Source organism: Dipodomys merriami, unplaced genomic scaffold (genome assembly GCF_024711535.1).
Source record: "Dipodomys merriami isolate MVZ:Mamm:240054 unplaced genomic scaffold, mDipMer1.0.p SCAF_78, whole genome shotgun sequence".
Lineage (NCBI taxonomy): Eukaryota > Metazoa > Chordata > Mammalia > Rodentia > Heteromyidae > Dipodomys > Dipodomys merriami.
The window spans coordinates 1373233-1387786 of record NW_027206379.1 but is presented as its reverse complement, the minus strand read 5'-3'; the positions used below and the strand labels follow the sequence as shown (position 1 = coordinate 1387786).

Below are 14554 nucleotides of genomic sequence, written 5' to 3'. Positions count from 1 at the left end.
CCACCTCTGCCTCACCTTTCCTCCCCTGGTGTCTTCCTTGATGTCCACGATCAGTTCCCACACCTGTTCTGCTCCACCTGCCGTCTGTTACTCTCATTATTGTATCTACCTGTTCCCCGAAGCAGGATCTCTGCCTGCTACCCCATCGTAGTCCAAAGCCACCCATTCATTCTCCAGAATTTACTCTCCACCCACCTTGGCCCCTACCCTTCCCTGCGGCCAGGGCTCTCCCCTTCTAGGCACAAACAAACCCGTCTGACGGGCCTCCCTGTGTTCTGGGGGAGGGGTTGTCATGGCAACAAGAGAAGGGTTGCCACCTGACACCACCAGCGGCTGCTGGCATGGGGCTGAATCACACACCCCTTGGCCACCCACCCTGTCTGACTGGCCGCCTCCATCCCACCCTTGTCATCACCACTGACCTGCCTGCTGCCCAACCCAGTTCAGTGTAAGAGGTCATAACTCCTCCCACCTGAGAGGTAGTGCTCCCTGTGGGGTGGCACCCACAGTGGAAGCCCAGGTCCCCAAACCTGGTGGCATGTTTTACCCAGCGACAGTTTTTATAAAAATAGCTTCCCAAGTCCCTCCCCTGGGCACAGTGAATTTGAATCTCTAGACATATGGTCCAGAACTCAGGGTTTAAAAAAGCTCCCGAGGAAATTCTCAACGAGCCCAGCAACAATCTGGAACAATGGCAGCTGCAGCTTCTGAGGATCCTGGATCTTTCTTCAGATGGGTTCTTTTGTGTGTGTGGGGGTCGGGGGTGGGGGGGTCCTGGGGCCTGAACTCAAGGCTTGGACAGTCCCTGAGCTTTCTTTGCTCAAGGCTAGTGTTCTACCATTTAAGCCACAGCTCCACTTCTGGCTTTTTGGTGGCTAATGGGCGATAAGGATCTTTCCTAGCCAGGCTGGCTTCAGTGTTGAGATCTCAGCCTCCTGAGTAGCTAGGATTATAGGTATGAGCCACTAGTGCCTGGTTCAGATGGGTTGTTCCTCCTCCCCCTCCTCCCCCTCTTCCTCCTCCTCCTCCTCCTCCTCTTCCTCCTCCTCCTCCTCCTCCTCTTCCTCCTCCTCCTCCTCCTCCTTCTCTTCCTTTTTTGGTCAGTCGTGGGCTGGAACTGAGTTCTTCAGCTCAAGGCCAGTGCTCTACCACTTGAGCCACAGCGCCACTTCATTTTCTGGTAGTTAATTAGAGATATGAGTCTCACAGGTTTTCGTGCCCTGGGCTGGCTTTGAACCACAGTCCTCAGATCTCAACCTCCTGAGTAGCTAGGATTACAGGCATGAGCCACCAGCACCAGGCTCAGATGGGTTCTTGAGACTGGCTGGTGAACTATTCCTACCTGTTTCTAGACTAGAGCTCAGAGAGGACAAAAGACATGAGGGATGGAGAATGTCAGTGATATGTTTGGAAAACATCTCTCTGGTACCCCAGTTTTAGATTCACATGTCCTCTAGAACTGCCGTGACAGCCATGCCATTGTATTTTACCTGTTACACACCCTGAGTGTATCTATAATGACACATAGTCCAGGACTTTCACTCTCTGGGCAAAGGACACACATGTGGTCATGACATCTTTGCACATAAGCCAGGACTGGTACTGGTGTCATATCTGTGCATGTGATGTGTTCCACTCAACATTGTCCTCAGTGTGCACACAGACCCATGCCACCAGGCTCGTCACTGAGCACACAGGTGCCACCCAGTGCTCAGGTATGTCTCTCCACCTCTAAGCTGGGTCTCACCAAATCAGAGCTCTGCATGGGCTTTGCCTTGTGTCAGAAGATGCCAAGCAAATACTAAATGAATGACATTGAGGGAGGGGTATGTGTAGACTGCCAGCTATAAAAGCAGAAGCCTAGGGAAAGGGCAGAGGGGAAGATGGTAGTTTGTGCCCAAGCAGTGGGGCAGAGCTGGGAAGCTGGCTGAGAAGGCCCTGGTGGGCAGGAGAGGGGCTGGCATTCAGATAACAAATACCAATGGAGAAGACACCAGCAATACTTATTCCTTCCCCAGAGGAGGTGACAAAAGTAAATGCCAGCACAGCACTTGGCTTCCATTCTCCTAGGAGCTCCGCGTTTCTTTTTCTCAGCTCTCTGGGCTGAGATCAAAGCCCATGAGTCCTAGACAGGGACTACTCAAGTGGCGGGGAGCTCAGCCTCCTTGTCTGTCAGCAGACCTTCAGGAAGCAGGAATTTGCTTGGGGGGGGGGGGGTAGGGGGGGCCTCTGGCGGGTCTTCCCCAGTCTTAGGCAACCTGTGGCCTGCCTGGCAAGTCTCCTGGCCCTGGCAGCTCCCTCCTCCGCCCCTGCAGGGCCTGGCCCTGCCCCAGCCCAGCTCCGCCCCCTGCCCCTCCCCCGACACTGTCCGACCTGTTTGTCTGGAGCTGCCTCTCTCCCTGTGGCCAGGTGTGCCTGCTCGCTGTTCTCTGGAGCTAGAAATCCCATAACTATTTTTTCCTACTTGAAACTCACAGCATCCTTGAAATCCTCTTGGCCATAGCGGCCTCTGGGGACCTCCAACACAGGCTCAGGGGACAGACGCTCACCACCCGCCCTGCCCTGCGCAGGGGAGCATGGACTCTGGGCCACGAGCTGTGTAGGAGGCAGCAGGCACCATGAGTGCGAATGGAGTGAGCAGGGTGCATGGGAACGGTCTGAATGGGGCTGAGGAATTTTACTATGAGGCGGTGGAAGGGGCCCAGAACCCCGGGGGGCTCCTGCTCTCCCCAGCTGCCTTCATCAACCCTGCTCAGTACGCCAGCGTGCTGGAAGGACGCTTCAAACAGCTTCAAGGTGAGTTCCCTGGGCTAAGGGGAGCCCTGGGGAGCTGGAGGGGAGCTTCAGGGGCCGGAGGGTCTGCCGGGGCTCAGAAGCTAGAGCCAAGCACTTGACTTGGGGGACAATACCATGAGACTTGGGAGGAATCATGTCAAGTGGCCAGAAAGTCCAGGAATGTGGACAGAAGCAGGGAAGGTTTGGACCCACTGGAAGGGACTTGTGTGTGGTCGTAGCGTGACTTTGAGACACCCTGCTGGGTACAAAGGTGATGGGGATGCAGGGCCCAAGGCGTCAGTGTGGCCACTCGGCTCTCCTCCCTCCAGGCAGCCCATCCCTGGGTTGAGCCAGGCTCACCTCGTTAGGGAAGGAGAGAAGGAGTGGGCCAGAGACCTGAGCTTAGAGCTTGTTTGTTTCCCTGGCCTTAAGAGTGGGTGTCTGAATGTGTGTGACCCGGACATGTGTAGAAATTGGGGAAAGTGTCGAAGGAGAGGACTGAAACGCAGAGCCTGGGAAGCTGTCTGAAGAGGGGTGTTCGAACGCCATTGTGTTTTAGGGCCTGTGTGTCTAGGATGTTATGGGTTCGACTTGTGACATTACATTCTGAGTTTGGTTTTGCCCATTTTTTCTAGCTACTCCTCTTTCTACTTTCTTTCTACCTGTGTGCCAACATGGCCTCACCCCAGGCGTAATACCAGGGCAGGCTGCCCTCCTCCTCAACCCAGTAATGTCTGGAAATCCCTGGCCGTCCCTAGCCTAGGCAGGGCCTATAGACCCTGAAAAGAGGCCCAGAGACATGTGGGTGCCACAGGTGCTACAGGGCGGCCCACACAGCCATGAGGACCCCGGGTTTGGCACAGGTACAGGGGCTGGAGGTGAGGTAGACAGGAACAGACTTGGGCGTGTTGCTGTTTTTTATGGGTGAGGTGCCCTGGAACGTGAGATTAAGGGAGGAGTCTTTTCAGTTTCTGAGATGCTGGTGCTGAGATGGAGTCCACAGTAACTCTTCATGCCCTGGCTACTGGGGCCAGGTCCTCACCCCGGAGGTCATCTCTGAGGTCAGGTCACACCAGCCTGTGGAGCAGCTTCCCATGCCTGAGCCTCTTTCTTCCCTCCGCAATGAACAAAGGGTGGAAGCTTCATCCATATCAAGAATCTTCCTGTGCACTTTGCCTGGCCCCCCCCCTCCCTTTTTGTTCTTGAGATTGGTATCTAACTCTGTCAGTTCTACCTGTCGGCCACCTGGAAGGACCACAGCCCTGTTTTCAGCCCGTGCCTCCTTTCAGCCATGGCTGAGACGATGAGAATCTACCTCTATCCCAGTACTTAATCAGGGAGCCACGCACCAGGCATCAACTTGGTGTCTCATACTACTATCTCATTTAACCAATCGAAATATGGAAATAAAAGGAATGTGCCCATGTAACAGATGGGAAAATTGAGGCTCTAATGGATGGAAAACTTCCCCAGGGTTTCACCACTGTTACATCGCAAAGCCTGATCCCCGCGCTTCCTGTACCGTTGCTTCCATCCTGTCTTCGCAAAGCTTATTTCCTCTCTTCCCTTTCTTGTTCTTTGTCGTCAAGCTCATTTCCATTTCTCCATTCCCAGCTCTTCTGGGTTCTCCTCCTGGCCGTCTTCCTTCCTCTCATCTCCCCAGACATCACTTCCTCTGCTTCCTCAGGCCCCCTGACCCCCACCCCAACAACTGGTTTTAGAAGTAGGCACACTGTACTTGAAGGACAGAAATGACCTCATGTTGCCACCACAGATGAGCGAGAAGCAGTGCAGAAGAAAACCTTCACCAAGTGGGTGAACTCACACCTGGCCCGGGTGACCTGCCGGGTGGGAGACCTGTACAGCGACCTGCGGGACGGGCGCAACCTCCTGAGGCTCCTGGAGGTGCTCTCAGGAGAGACACTGGTGAGCACCTGTCACAGAGGGAGGAGGGAGCCCCAGGGACCAAAACGGGGAAAGCCACAAGAGGGGCAGAACACAGCAGCCCCTCTGCCCAGAGGATGGGCTCATTTGGAGCGGCTTTGCTGGGTGGATTACGTGGGCGCCCTGCTTTGCAGAGACAGGAACAGTGGCCCCATTGAAAACATTTCTTTTCCCGCTCGCTCTGGGTGCAATTAATTCCCTTGGGAATCTTAATCTGGCCAAGCCTCATCTGTAACCCCAGCCTGGGCTCCATGACCTTCAGCCTGGTCCTGGGGCTGTCCTCATGTTCCTGAAGGAGAGCACTGGGAAGGCTGGGGAAGAAGAAGGAAACCCAGGAGCCCGTGTGTCACTTGTCACTATACTCCCCCCTGTTCCCCAACAGCCAAAACCAACTAAGGGCCGCATGCGAATCCACTGCCTGGAGAATGTGGACAAGGCCCTGCAGTTTCTGAAGGAGCAGAAGGTACACCTGGAAAACATGGGTTCCCACGACATCGTAGACGGGAACCACCGTCTGACTCTTGGGCTGGTCTGGACCATCATCCTTCGATTCCAGGTACTGTCAGCACTAACCAGGGTGTGGACCATGCACTGGTTTTGCACCACAGTTCCTGCTGGCCTGTGATAGACAAATACAAAAATAGAAGTCTGGCACCAGTGGCTCACCCCTGTAAACCTAGCTTGTCAGGAAGCTGAGACCTAAGGATCACAGTTTGAAGCCAGCCTGGGCAGGAAAGACTGTAAGACTCATATCTCCAATAAACTCCCCCCAAGGAAGCTGGAAGTAGAGCTGTGGCTCAAGTGGTAAGAGTACTGGTCTTGAGCAAGAGAAGTTCAGGGATGGTGCCCAGGCCCTGAGTTCAAGCCCCAGGATTTGTAGGGAAAAAACAAAAAACAAGCATCTGCCTGGGTGCCGGTGGCTCACACCTGTCATCCTAGCTACACCAGAGGCTGAGATCTGAGGATCACAGTTCAAAGCCAGCTCAGGCAGGAAAGTCCACGAGACTCTTATCTCCAATAAACCACTCAGAAAACCAGAAGTGGTGCTGTGGCTCAAGTGGCAGAGTGCTAGCATTGAGCTGAAGAGCTGAGGGACAGTGCCCAGGCTGAGTTCAAGTCCCACAACCGACCAAAAAAAAAAAAAATCCATATCTCACACCTTATAGAGCAGTTCTCCATACACTCAGTGAGGCAGCTAGCCTCGCTCCACAGGGCAGAGAACTGTTTGGTGTTGGCAAAGTTCCCTGGAGTCTGTTTTGGGTGCTAGTCTTGTGTATTAAGGACCCCAGCTTGGTCCATGAGGAACAGGAAGTTTTATAAATGGTCCTTCACTGCATAGAGTTTTAGAAGTCCAAGGGAAGTCTGGTCACCCCCTCTGTTATGCTTCTGGGTCCCATCTCAGCTGTCTTGCTGGCCCCCCCATCCTCCCTGCTTGGCCTCCCTGTCCTTTTCAGTCCTAAGCAGAGTTCCTTGTGCCTCACCCCTGAAAGCCATGCAGAAAATGGTCTCTCATCCACCTGCATTCCCCACCTGGAGGAACCAGCTCCCTGTACTCTTGGGCACTTCCACATTGCCGTCCCACCTCAAATTCCTTGGACCCAATGATTCGTGTTACGAGTCTAGGTTGAAGGGAGTCCAGGCTCTGTCCCTTCACCCCTTCAAGAGTCATCTCAAGCGTCATTTCCTTCCATTTCTCTCTGAGTGCCTCTGACAACACCAAGAGCTCCTGTCCAGGGAATGAGGGACACTCCCTTGCTTCCTTCCTTAGATCCAAGACATCAGTGTGGAAACAGAAGACAACAAGGAGAAGAAGTCAGCCAAAGATGCCCTGCTGCTGTGGTGCCAGATGAAGACGGCAGGGTGAGGAAGCCCGGGGGCGTGGCCGTGGGGTGGGCGACACCTACGCCGCACAGTAGATGAAGGACAGCCTCCAGAGACCATGTCCTGCACAGACTGGGGCTCAACCCCACTCACCGTTCTTTTCTGGTCTCTGTTTATAGATATCCCAATGTCAACGTGCACAACTTCACCACCAGCTGGAGGGATGGACTGGCCTTCAACGCCATCGTGCACAAACACCGGTGAGAAGACAGTTAGCAGACATGTGGGTTAGTGGCCCAGGGGTGCATGTGCACCCAGAAGCCAGGAGAAGAGCCGTAAGGAATGTGGGGGCACTGTGCTGCATAGAGGACTTAGGATGGGAAGCTAGGGATGGGAGCAATGGGGGAAGGCTTGGGGTGTTGCCTTCCAAAAAATAATTTGACTTGGAGGCAGGGATAAAGGTAGGAGTGAATTTACTTCTTTGGGACCTCAAGCACTTTTGGGGCCTTCTGGCTTCTCCCCTCCAGGCCAGATCTGCTGGATTTTGAGTCCCTGAAGAAGTGCAATGCCCACTACAATCTGCAAAATGCTTTCAATCTGGCTGAAAAGGAGCTGGGCCTCACAAAGCTGCTGGACCCCGAAGGTAGGCTGGAGCTCTGCAAAACAAGGGTAGGGCAGATGGGAGGCAGACTGGGGTTGTCAGGAGCTGGGAGGGGTGGATGGAGAACACCTGCCTATGGTTACAGGGGTTTTTAGGGGGAGGGAATGATGAAAATACTCTGGAACTGGGTAATAGTGATGGTTGTGAATGTAACAAAAAAACCCACTGAAGTATGTGTTAATACCAGGAAATTTTCTTTTTTGCATCAGTACTCTCACTTAATTGTTTTTTTGCTAGTTAATTGAAGATAATTTCCTGCCTGGGATGGTTTTGAACCACAATTCTCATACCTCAGCCTCTTGAGTAGCTAGGATTACATGGGTGAGCCACCAGTGCCTAGCTTAAAAATATGAATTTTTAGGTGGGTATGGTGGTTCATGATTGTAATACTACTCAGGTAGAAGCAGAAGGATTACAAGTTCAAAGCCATCCTGGGCTACATAATGAGACCCTAGAAAAAGAGAGAGAGAGACAGAAACACGGAGATACAGACAGAGAGAGGAGAGGGGAAGGGAGGGAGAGAGGAAGAGGGAGTGGAGGAAGGGGAGAGAAGGAGAGAGGCAGAGAGAAAGAGATAAAACACCAGGAATAGTGGTTCATCCCTGTAAGCTTAGCTCCTCAGGAGGTTGAGATTGGGTAGATCATGGAGCAAGGCCAGCCTGGGCCAAAAGTTCCAGGACTCTTTCTCAACTAATAGTTGAGTGTGATGATGCTCACCTATCATCTCAACTATGGCGGGAAACAGAAAGTAGGTACAGGCCCAGACAAAAAATGAGATCCTATCAACCAGTGGGGGAAAAAAGGGCTGGAGGTGTGGCTCAAGTGATAAAGCACCTGCCTAGCAAGCAAGAGGCTGAATTCCAACCCAAGTAGTATAAAAAAGAAAAAAAGGGCCGGGCACTGGTGGCTCACGCCTGTAATCCTAGCTACTCAGGAGGCTGAGATCTGAGGATCGCGGTTCAAAGCCAGCCCGGGCAAGAAAGACCGTGAGACTCCTATCTCCAATAAACTACCAGAAAACCGGAAGTGGCGCTATAGCTCAAGTGGTAGAGCGCTCGCCTTGAGCTGAAGAGCTGAGGGACAGCACCCAGGCCCAGAGTTCAAGCCCCACGACCGACCAAAAAAAAAAAAGGAAGGGAAAGGAAGAAAAAAGTCTATAGGAAGATGGCTCTGGGTTCTATCCTAGCCCCATCCCAGAGCCAGCTTGTGACTTATAGCCAGTCTGTTAGCCTCTCTGTGCCTCGGTTTCCTCAAGTTTAAAATAAGAGGACTAGTTCATGTGCTCTTCGAGGACCTTACTTCTAAACTACTAGGGCTCTGAAGTAAAACTACCTAACTTTGAGATCTGAGCACTTGTCCTCAGCCAGCGTCCCGGCCCTTACTGTGTACCTGGCACTGCGCAGCATGTGACATGCTTTAATTAATTGAGTCCTTACAAACCCCTCTGAAATCAGAACCATTATTATCCTTAGTTTATGGAAGAGAAGGCAGGGCTTATAAAGGTCAATTGATGGGCTGGGAAGGTGGCTCAGTGGTAGAGTGCTTGCCTTGCATGCATGAGGCCTTGGGTTCGATTCCTCAGCACCACATAAGCAGAAAAAAAAAAGCCAGAAGTGGCGCTGTGGCTCAAGTGGTAGAGTGCTAGCCTTGAGCTGAAGGGCTGATGGACAGCACCCAGGCCCAGAGTTCAGGCCCCACGACTGGACCAAAAAAAAAAACAAACCAAAAAGGTCAATTGATTTGCCCAAGGTCACACAGTTGGCAGAGCTGGATTCTTGTTCAGCAAGCCTGGCTCCAGAGTTCAGGTCCTCTTCACCTCTGCAGAGCAGAACTATCTGGGCTTAGCCAGTAAAGGAAAGGTGAGCTCTCACCTCGTTGTCAAGTGTGGATCTCAGTCACTGCCTCCTTTTCCTGGGCCACCCATAGTAACCCTATCTCCTCTGTCCAGGATGATAAGCTTCGGCTGTCTGGGACAAAAGTAGTGGTAGTGCAGCATTCCTAGACCAGACTTTAAGAAGCCTGGCTATGATGTAAAGTGTGAAGTAAAACTAAGTGTTCTGTCTGTGACGTGTGAGATGATGTTGGTAGCCGTGTGAATGACTTGGGATGCCTGTGGGAATGCTTTCAGAAGTGTGGAGGGGCTTCCAGTCTCATAGTACTACTTCCAGTAGGACCAAATCTGGTTCAATTCAGAAAACCCAGGGATTCCAAGTCATAGCCTTGGTCTAGTGATGGAGGCTGTCTGAGCTTGAAGGATGCGCTCCTGCTTGGACAGACCTTGGCTGAGCTTTGGGATCAAGACTGGAAACAGCTCCATGGTGGTGCTGACAGCTGGCCTCCCTCCCTACTCTGTTGCATCTGGAGTCAGTAGGCTTAGTTGTTTTGTTTTTTGTTTTTTTATCGGTCACGGGACTTGAACTCTGGGCCTGGGAGCTTTCTTTCAGCTCTTCAGCTCAAGGCAAGCGCTCTACCACTTGAGCCACAGTACCACTTCCAGTAGGCTTAGTTTGTACCTGCTGTCCCACTGTCCCTGAAGCTGTCAACTTAGGTTTCTGTAAGTCTGTGACCCATCTCCAAATGGACAGACTGTTTCTTGACTTGCTTTTGGCTGTCCCCCCTCTCTCCTCTCCAAACAAGTTTGTCCACTAGGTATACTCAGCCAAAGCCTCCTAGGCTTCTAGGTTTTATTCTCAGCTTGGGGGGCCCTTCTCATGTCTAGGAGAAAGAAAAACAAAAGGGGAGCTTGGTTTTAGGCCCCTTTCGTGGAAATGGTTGAGCTGTGACTTGGCTCTGAAGAGGGCCAGAAAAAAATACCAGCCTTAAAGGGCTGGGATCCTGGGTACGCGGGAAGTGATTCGGGTTTTGGGCCTACTGCTGGGACGCGGGTTTCTGGTGTCTGCCTGACCCGAGGGGTCCTTTTCTTCAGATGTGAATGTGGACCAACCAGATGAGAAATCCATCATTACATACGTGGCTACCTACTACCACTATTTCTCCAAGATGAAGGCCTTGGCTGTAGAAGGCAAAAGAATTGGCAAGGTAATCCCTCCTCCCCCTCCCAGCCATACACACACTGTGATGCAGTAGGTGGAAAGGGTGGAGGGGGCAGGGCCCAGGTCTTACTCCTGTAAAGCCTAGATGCAGGACCGGGCAGTTCACCAAGCCTCCCATCTCCTGTCTCCCAGGTGCTGGACCACGCCATGGAGGCAGAACGCCTAGTGGAAAAGTATGAGTCCCTGGCCTCAGAACTGCTGCAGTGGATTGAGCAAACCATTGTGACCCTCAATGACCGGCAGCTGGCCAACTCTCTCAGTGGGGTCCAGAACCAGCTTCAGTCCTTCAATTCCTACCGCACAGTGGAGAAGCCACCCAAGTAGGTGCCCCTGGGTTTCACCCTGCTGGGACATGCCTGCCCTGAGCCGGGCTCACATAAAGGGAAGCCAAAATTAGGGCAGCCTTTTGGGGAGGATTATTTGGCAGTGCATAAGTGCTTCAGAGGTGCATTTACCCCAGCTCAAAGCACTGCAGACAAACATAGTTGGTCCAAAACACATTTTAAATGACTGAAGCTGTTTTTAAAAAGTACACTGTGGAAAGGTTTGCTCGGGTGTGCCGAGTCATTGCAGTCCATCAGGTGAGGCTACTAGTGCCCCTGTCTTGGGTCTTAGCACCCAGTCCTCCCACGGGAACAGGCAGAGCATAGCCAGCCTTGGGAGGACGGTTGGGAACGTGAGCCTTGCAGAGGTGGCTTTTGTTTTGTTTTTTTTAATGATTTATATATTTTAGCAATTATCTGATTTTACATGTGGACTTGCTGTTTTCAGTTTTGTTTTGTTTTTTTGTCGGTTGTGGGGCCTGAACTCTGGGCCTGGGCGCTGTCCCTCAGCTCTTCAGCTCAAGGCTAGCACTCTACCACTTGAGCCACAGTGCCAATTCCGGCTTTTTCTGCTTACGTAGTGCTGAGGAATCAAACCCAGGGCCTCATGCTTGTGAGGCAAGCACTCTACCACTGAGCTACCTTCCCAGCCCCTGTTTGCAGTTCTGTATAGCACATGCTAAAGCTTTTGTTGTTACTGTTGATATTTTGGGGGGGTGGGGTGTTTTCTTTTGTGCCAAGAAGTAAGCTTGGATTCAGGGCCTCCAGTTCTGACTCCGTCTTTTGCTCAGGGATAGTGCTCCACCTCTTGAGGCACACCCCTATTTCTGGCTTTTTTTGGTGGCTAGTTGGAGATAAGAGTCCCATGGATTTCTCTGCCCAGGCTGGTTTGAACCTCAATTCTCAGATCTAACCTCCTGAATAGCTAGGATTAAAGATGTGAGCTTGTGTCTGCTTGCCTGCCTGCCTGCCTTCCTTCTTTCCTTCCTTCCTTCCTTCCTTCTTTCCTCCCTCCCTCCTTCTCTTCCTTCTTTTTTTTGTCAGCTATAGGGCTTGAGCTTTTGCTTAAGGCTAGTGCTCTACCACTTTGAGCTGTAGCACCATTTCTGGTTTTCTGGTAGTTGATTGGAGATAAGTATCAGGGACTTTCCTGCTTGGGCTGACTTTGAACCTGTCTCAGATCTCAGCCTCCTGAGTAGCTAGGATTACAGGCATGAGCCACCAGTGCTTGGCTTCCCTTTTTTTTTTTTTTTCTAATCATTGAGTTCTTTTGGAGTTATGTGTCAGCTCCAAAACTAAATATTAATCCAGTAAACAACCATTCTCATATAGTACAGGGAAATGATTTGAGCTGTACCCTTTGCCTGAATATTCAACAAAGATGTAGCTAGCTTCAAGGATGTTCATCAATGTGAGCTTCATGAAAGAAAAATTAGTCATGAGACACTACAGAAAATAGTATCAAAGAAATGCTTTTATTGACATGAAAAATAATTGGAGAAACATGCTCAAAGTGTTCTTTGTGGGCCACAGAGAAGAAAATGCTTAAGAGCCAAGAGTTCAAATCCTAGCTCTAATATTTAACAGGTTTGAATATTGGGCAACTTATTTAACCTTCCTATGCCTCAATTTTCTCAACCAGAAAATGAGGGATACTCAGAGAGCGAGTGCTAGCCCAATTCACAGCAAGTGAGTTCTTGATGCGTTAGAAGTGGCTATGCTGGCACCCCAGCCGCAATCAACACTGTGTACAAGGGCTCCTGTGGTCGTCATTTCTCTGTGGTTTTTAATTACATTGAAATGTTCTTTGGGTTTGCCAGTATTTTCTGGGTTGCTTGCAAAGACTATGTATTGGTTTTGTGAGAAGAAAAGGACACAGGACACTCTGTGTTGTAAAGTCAACTTCCTGGGCCCCTGTGGCCATTGCCTCTGATGCTAACTTGCCCCCCGCCCACCTCAGGTTCACCGAGAAGGGGAATTTGGAGGTGCTGCTCTTCACCATCCAGAGCAAACTGCGGGCCAACAACCAGAAGGTCTACACGCCCCGAGAGGGTCGGCTCATCTCCGACATCAATAAGGTCTGTGACCTGCCATGCTGTCCCACAGATGACAGCCCTTGGCGGTCCCTGGCCCAGACACCTTTCATATCTGCCCTAACCTAGGGCCCTTGTCACCTCCCCTGAGCCCCACTACCATTACTAGATTCTCCATCCCACTGCAGCCACCCCTGTTGGGACTCTGGTGTCACTCCTTTCCGTTCTCATTCTTCATACAGGTTCACATGAGAAATCATGCTCCACACAGCCCCAACTCTCTCTATTTATAAGTTTTCACAAGTATTTTATAAGCATAATAACAAAATAAGAATCTCCCATAGTCCTGCCACTGCCATCTTGGCCCTTGTCCAGAAGCAAACGTGTTTCTTACATGGCTGCAGGCCACGCCCAGCACCTCTCATTCCTGTAAAAGCCTTACTGACTGCAGTCAGACCCATGCTAGACCCCGCCACCAGGGGACTTTGCTGGGCCTTAGCTCTGCTGACCGTCCTCCCTGACCCTGTCTGCTCCTCTTGTCTGCACTGCACAGGCCTGGGAGCGGCTGGAGAAAGCTGAGCATGAGCGTGAGCTGGCCCTGCGCACAGAGCTGATCCGCCAGGAGAAGCTGGAGCAGCTGGCCGCACGCTTCGATCGCAAGGCCGCCATGCGGGAGACCTGGCTCAGCGAGAACCAGCGCCTTGTGTCCCAGGTAGGATGCAAGGGGGAAGAAATAGACTGCAGGGTGGAGAGGAGCTGAAACACCACATCCATCACCTCCCTTCCTGGCCTCTGCCACAGGACAACTTTGGGCTGGAGCTGGCGGCCGTGGAGGCAGCGGTGCGGAAGCACGAAGCCATCGAGACAGACATTGTGGCCTACAGTGGCCGGGTGCAGGCCGTGGATGCGGTGGCCGCAGAGCTGGCAGCTGAGCGCTATCACGACATCAAGCGCATCTCTGCTCGGCAGCACAACGTGGCCAGGCTCTGGGACTTCCTGCGGCAGATGGTGGCCGCCCGGCGGGAGCGGCTTCTCCTCAACCTGGATCTGCAGAAGGTGTTTCAGGACCTGCTCTACCTCATGGACTGGATGGCAGAGATGAAGGTAGTTGGCCATCCCTGGTGGGGCTCAGGTGGGCGGGAGTCCTGGGGGTGTTGCTACAGTGCCTTAACTCCACCACTGAGCCCAGCTCTGTAGAGCACATGCCAGTGCAGGGGGAGGACATCCCAGTTCTAATAAAACATGGGCTCAGGGAGACTAGACTAAGTGTGGTATGGGATGAGAAGAAAGACTATAGCTATGTGAGGCTGTGGAAAGAGATGAAGGAGGGAGCAGAGCCAGGTACGGTGGCTCAGGCCTGTCATCCCTAGCACTTGGGAGGTTGAGGCTAGAGGATGACGAGTTCAAAGCCAGCCTAGGCTACATAGCAAGAGCCTGCCCATAAAAAAGTGATAGAAGGAGTGAGATTGATTGGAATATGTTGTAAACGTGTGCAAAGGTAACTGTGAAATCCCCTGGAATAACTAATATAAGATAGATCAACTCAAAACTGGGACTGGAGATACAGCCCAGTGATAGAGTACTTGCCTAACATGCTCGAGCCCCTAGGATCTCGGGGAGTAAAGCGGGAGCTGCCAGTTGACTTAGTGCATTATAGGCCTGGTCAAGGAGTTTGGATTTTTTTCCCTAAGTAACACAGAGCATTTGAGGTGCTCAGGAGGTTTTGGGGAAGGGAGAGATAGGATTCTGTCTTCCGTTTTGAGAAGTAGCTTGGATACATTGTGCAGAAGGCCTGAGTGGCTGCACACAGAGCAGTCAGGCGCAGCTGCAGTTTACTAGGGAAGAGCTGAGGGCAGGTCTGGGAGACACAGTGAAGGGTGCTGGGGTGCTGCGGCAGAGCTGGGATTCTAGGGCTGAGAAGATGAGTCACAGCAAAGATCCTGG

General features: G+C 51.9%; 1 protein-coding gene across 3 annotated transcripts in view; it reads left to right on the top strand.

Moving 5' to 3' along the window:
• Nucleotides 1–14554, top strand: part of LOC138818800 (spectrin beta chain, non-erythrocytic 2) — a 47261-nt gene that overhangs the window by 10454 nt on the left and 22253 nt on the right. For 2 of the 3 annotated variants that reach the window (XM_070009937.1, XM_070009938.1), the window contains exons 3-12: nucleotides 4550–4701; nucleotides 5102–5275; nucleotides 6488–6579; nucleotides 6720–6800; nucleotides 7068–7183; nucleotides 10128–10240; nucleotides 10387–10574; nucleotides 12538–12655; nucleotides 13164–13322; nucleotides 13412–13714. In XM_070009937.1, coding sequence (XP_069866038.1) covers nucleotides 4550–4701; nucleotides 5102–5275; nucleotides 6488–6579; nucleotides 6720–6800; nucleotides 7068–7183; nucleotides 10128–10240; nucleotides 10387–10574; nucleotides 12538–12655; nucleotides 13164–13322; nucleotides 13412–13714 — 1496 coding nt within the window. Of the gene's footprint in view, nucleotides 1–2385; nucleotides 2797–4549; nucleotides 4702–5101; nucleotides 5276–6487; nucleotides 6580–6719; nucleotides 6801–7067; nucleotides 7184–10127; nucleotides 10241–10386; nucleotides 10575–12537; nucleotides 12656–13163; nucleotides 13323–13411; nucleotides 13715–14554 lie in introns of those variants that run through there. The other variant, XM_070009936.1, reaches the window with a different exon arrangement.